This window comes from Austrofundulus limnaeus, unplaced genomic scaffold, assembly GCF_001266775.1.
Source record: "Austrofundulus limnaeus strain Quisiro unplaced genomic scaffold, Austrofundulus_limnaeus-1.0 Scaffold691, whole genome shotgun sequence".
Classification (NCBI taxonomy): Eukaryota; Metazoa; Chordata; class Actinopteri; order Cyprinodontiformes; family Rivulidae; genus Austrofundulus; species Austrofundulus limnaeus.
In genome coordinates, this window is record NW_013953093.1 from 33770 (window position 1) to 38986 (window position 5217).

At 41.6% G+C, this 5217-nt stretch overlaps 1 protein-coding gene across 1 annotated transcript in view; it reads left to right on the forward strand.

Moving 5' to 3' along the window:
• Nucleotides 1-2607: 2607 nt before the first annotated feature.
• LOC106531914 (ephrin type-B receptor 1) overlaps nt 2608-5217 on the forward strand; it is a gene marked incomplete at its 5' end in the record, with an annotated part of 76245 nt that continues 73635 nt past the window's right edge. The window contains 4 exon segments of the mRNA XM_014027860.1: nt 2608-2672; nt 3259-3549; nt 3644-3862; nt 3952-4132. Of these exon segments, the coding sequence (XP_013883314.1) occupies nt 2608-2672; nt 3259-3549; nt 3644-3862; nt 3952-4132 (756 nt within the window).

A 5217-nucleotide genomic window follows, 5' to 3' on the forward strand; every position in this document is an offset into this window, starting at 1 on the left:
GTGCCGCGGCGCTCGCTCCTCCCGCAGCAGGCAGTGTGGTCGGTCGGCATCAGACCGGAGGACGCGCCGTCACGTAAATATGCAAACAGTTCGGCGTTCATTTTCGTACACCCGAACCAGGTCCGGTTCGGGTGCTTTTTTTCCCCCCTCTTCCTTTGCGATCTCAGCCAGGCTGCTTCCTGCTTCCTCTGTTTTGACTCCAGCCGGTTAAGTCATCAAAAAGAATTGCGCGGTTGGCCGGTAGACTACAGATCTCTATCATAGGACAAATTTATATCGTTTCTACCGTATATCGTTTATATCTCGCATTCCTATTAACAAGACAAATTAGTTCATATCGCTGGAACTGCTCATGAAATCAGGGTTATCAAGGTATCAAAACGTAGCTTTTAAAACCATTAATCTGAAAATGTGATTAGGTCATTTCRAYCAAATTTGAGTTACTCCTTGGTTTGCTGTGATGGGTCACATATTATGTACAGTAGGTTATACTAAAAGTGTATGTAGGTAGTGACATAAATGTACCCACTTTTTATCTTCTGTATTCTTTTCTACAGTATCGACAMGTAGGGATTGTTAAATCTAATAATTGTAATATTCATTGTAGTCTAACCATACTGATAATTTGTCTGATTGAAGTTTTTGTAAATCATAATTTAAGCTTAGCACCAATAAATACATGGCATTAGCTGGGTGTTCCAGTAACATGGTGGACATAGCCGGCAGACAATAGTTAATACAGTATCTGTGTCAAAAAGGCTTTTTTTTCCTAACTATAAAGAAGTATTTTTTTCAGGTCATTTAATAAATTTATCAGTCTGCTGGTAGCCATTTAAAAAGAAAACTCTCCCATGTTCAGAAACGGTCACGTATAACTTTAATGGGGACCTTCACTCACTGTCCGCTCGACACTGATGTGTGCACAAACTGTTGTAGCCGCCCCATTGATTTTCATGGTGCTACGCAGGTCTAGATGTGTTTCAAGTTGAATAAATTCAGGAAAACAGCATCAATCTCTACCGAGAGGATCACAAAACATTATGCTACATTACTAACAGTGAGTATTTTTTGTCACTGTTCCCAAGCTAAGATGCTAGGCAAACAGATGGGTTCCAGTGATGGGAMCAGCTAAATCTCTGCTTTTTGCGGATGATGTGGTCCTGTTGGTTTCATCAGATCGTGATCTCCAGCTCTCACTGGAGCGTTTCGCAGCTGAGTGCGAAGCGGCCGTGATGAGGATCAGTGCCTCCAAATCTGAGGCCATGGTCTTGAGACAGAAAAGGGTAGGGTGCCTTCTCCGGGTCGGGGAGGAGGTCCTGACCCAAGTGGAGGAGTTTAAATATCTCGGGGTCTTGTTCATGAATGAGGGAAGAATGGAGCGGGAGATCAACAGGCAGATTGGTGCTRTGTCTGCAGTGATGTGGGCGCTGTACTGATCCATCGTGGTGAAGCGGTTTATCGGTTGATTCCTACCCTCGTCTATGGTCACAAACTTTGGGTAGTGATCGAACAAACGAGATCGTGGATACAAGCGGGTGAAATGGGTTTCCTCCGCAGGGTGGCTGGGCTCTCCCTTAAAGATAGAGTGAGAAGCTCAGTCATCCAGGAGGGACTCAGAGTAGAACCGCTGCTCCTCCACGTCGAGAGGAGCCAGTTGAGGTGGCTCAGACATCTGGTTAGGATGCCTCCTGGATGCCTCCCTGCAGTGTAATGGACACGTCCCACTGGGAGGAGGCCCAGAGGAAGACCCAGGACACGCTGGAGGGACTATGTTTCTCGGCTGGCCTGGGAACGCCTTGGGACGGCCGGACCAGCTGAATGTGACTGGAAAAAATCATGGACTTAACATCTGCTCTAAACATTTTATCAGAGGTAAGAGGCCAACACTGGAGTGTGTAGGTCCTCATGAGTGAAGGTCCCCATTAGACAAAGATGGTGACACTGAAATTTCTACATTATCCTTGTCCTTAAAAAGCYGGTACAAAATGTGTGCTTGTGTATTTGTTGCAATTTTGTCTTTCAAAATTCTTTTGGTTTCTGTTGTTTTAAAACATTTTTCTTTCAAGACCTCTTYTGTAGAAACTTTTTTTAAAGCTTTTGAAGACTTTCAGGTATAACAGAATTTTAAAACGTTTGATGCACTATTTCAACATTTTTTTTAGTTCTGTTGAAAGGTATGGTACAATTGACAAGTAATGGTAGTTACAATTAAAGGATGACATTTTGCTGCAACCAGAGGTTAGGCAAGATATTTACTTCTAACAGACTAGCTTTTTTGTTACGCAAAGGTTRGAATAAAACCCTGATTAACAGGATTACCTCTATTTATTGTCTYGTATCATTATTGCTTTTGTACATATTGTATTATCCAGAGGTCTGTCTCATTATTAGATCTTTTATAGTATCAAAGCCTGAACAGAACAGAGGGAAATGCATTGTGGAAACTGTGTGACATTGGCTTTTTATGAMTATGAATGGCACACAGCACAAAGCAGCACTAAAGTTGGCAAATGAAAAGACTGTTAATTAAGCTCATACCTGTCCTCTTTTTGAAGCTCATTCTTTTCACCTTTTTCTCCCTGTCCGTCTCCCTTTTTTGTGTGACAGAGACAGTGATGGATACGAGGACGGCGACAGCTGAGCTTGGCTGGATATCGTTTCCTGCCAATGGAGTAAGAACAATGTGCAAAAGCTGTTCCGGACGTGTGCGTTTGTCTGTGTATGTGCAGCCACCCACGGGGGGAAAGTGGTTTCACTACACTTTTAGAGTGGTCCATTAACGAGTCAGTCAAAATTTTAATTACAGTGGCAAGGTGACATCAATTAACCACCACTGATGCAGAAAAGAATACATTCCAGAAGATAAGAGCAGAGCGGTGAAAGAGAGGAAAATGGAGCAGAACAGGTTTTCTCATCGTCTTTCTTCAAATCTGGCTTCTTTAAATTCCAATCTGACAACTAGCCGGTCGCAGTAGTCTGCTGGGTGTTGGGGGTGAATGGCTCTAATTGTGATGAATGGTTGTCCCTGTGCAGCACTAGAACAAGGTAGAGGAGAGGGGAGGGGGAAAAAAAGAAGATGAGGGAGGAAGGATAATGGAGGGAGAAAAATTGGGAAGGAGTGATAGAGAAAGTTTAATTTGTGTCTGGTCTTAGTAAACCCATTTATCATCTTAACGTCTCGCCTTGCCTCTCTCTTCTTCTTCTTCTTCTTCCACCCCTCTGAACCCCCCACCCCCCTTACTCCCCGTCTCTGCTCAGTGGGAGGAGGTGAGCGGCTACGATGAGAACCTTAACACCATCCGGACGTACCAGGTGTGCAACGTGTTCGAGCCGAGCCAGAACAACTGGCTGCTCACCACCTACATTGACCGGCGGGCGGCACAGCGCATCTACGTGGAGATCCGCTTCACCGTACGGGATTGTGCTTCCATACCAAGTGTCCTGGGCTCCTGCAAGGAGACGTTTAATCTCTACTACCTAGAAACTGATAGGACTGTGTCAGAGGGCATCAAAGGTGTGGAGTATTGGGCKAATGCCCCCTTTTTAAAGGTAACCTCCCCAGAAACTCGACCTTTTCATGATCAGTTTGTTTACATTTTTAACTCGTATTCAGCTTCTTGTTTTTTTTTTTTACTCGTTCCAGGTGGACACCATTGCAGCAGATGAGAGTTTCTCCCAGGTGGATTTCGGGGGCAGACTAATGAAGGTGAACACAGAAGTAAGAAGTTTTGGGCCACTGTCCAAAGGCAGAGGATTCCACTTGGCTTTCCAGGATCTGGGCGCCTGCATGTCCCTTCTGGCTGTTAGAGTGTTCTACAAGAAATGTCCCAGCATCGTGCAGAACTTTGCTTCTTTCCCCGAGGTATGGCTCAAAACAGAATAAAACTAAAAAACAAACATTAAAAAATGTGTTKGATTGTGTTTCAATAAGGTTGTTATTATTTTTTTTAGACACTGACGGGAGCAGAGTCCACCTCCTTGGTTATCGCCAGAGGAAGCTGCATCCCAAATGCAGAGGAGGTGGACGTTCCCATAAAGCTCTACTGTAACGGAGATGGAGAGTGGATGGTGCCCATTGGCAGCTGCAGCTGCAAGGCAGGCTACGAACCGGACAACAGCAACGTGTGTCGAGGTAAGTTTTTTTAAATTAAGCATGTTGCTCCAAACAAATATGTAAACTCAAAACGCTTCAAGGTGTTTTAGTCAAGAACAGTTCGAGTTGTTTCTGAATTGTAGCAAACTCTTGCTTTGCACAGGATATTTTTTCCAAGCAAAAATGTATCTAACAGTAAATCAGTATTGTGTAAACGTTTCCAATCATCTGCCATAGTAAAGACAGAAATTAACATGTTTCTAGCAGCAGCAGGTAAAAAAATTATGCAAATTGCTGAAAGCAACAAAACTACATGGGGACAAACTTTATATGCAATGGATGAGTAGGATTCTTATGGATTATATACAAAGTCCCTGTGACATGCATGTCCTTCAACTACCATGGTTCTGGCAGATCCTTAAAAAGTTTTAAAATCATTGAATTCATCAATCCAAAAGTGAGGCCTTTATTAGCCTTAAGATGTCTTAAATGTTAACACATTGTAAGTAGGATGATTGTAATTAGTCTGAAATCTTAAAATAATTGGTAGCTTTTATTTATTTTTAAATAATTTACTGACTGCCTTTAACAGTAAAATTTTTGCTGTTTTTTTTTTTTTACCATTGGTGTTTATTGTGAAGTTGGTCTTAAATTTTCTTTCAAGTGGCATTAAAGAGGTTTGGAAAAGTCTTAAATTTAACTTGCCTTAAGTCTTAGAAACCCTGTCTATATAAAGTCAAAGAAAACATTTTTTATGTTGAAAAAACCTGGCACAAAACACTTTATTTTATTAATTTTATCTCAGAACTGGTGTATTTTGCACCTCAGTCCAAGGAGTCAGATTGTGGAATATTCTGGAAAATCATGTGAAAAGTGCCAAATCAAAGTAAATGTTCAAGAGAATGATAAAGGTTGGATTGTTGAAAATATATGAAACACTATAATGTGAACATATAATTTGTTGTTCTAGAAAGATTTGATGTTCATGTTTTGCTTTGTTAACTAAAGATTACTGTTGTTTGAATTGAGGAAAAAAGGGGCAGATACAGTATAAGATTTTTGTTCTTCTCTCTGCTTCCTTTCATTTCGTTGTGTTTGTATTTTTTATTTTTGTTGTATATAAT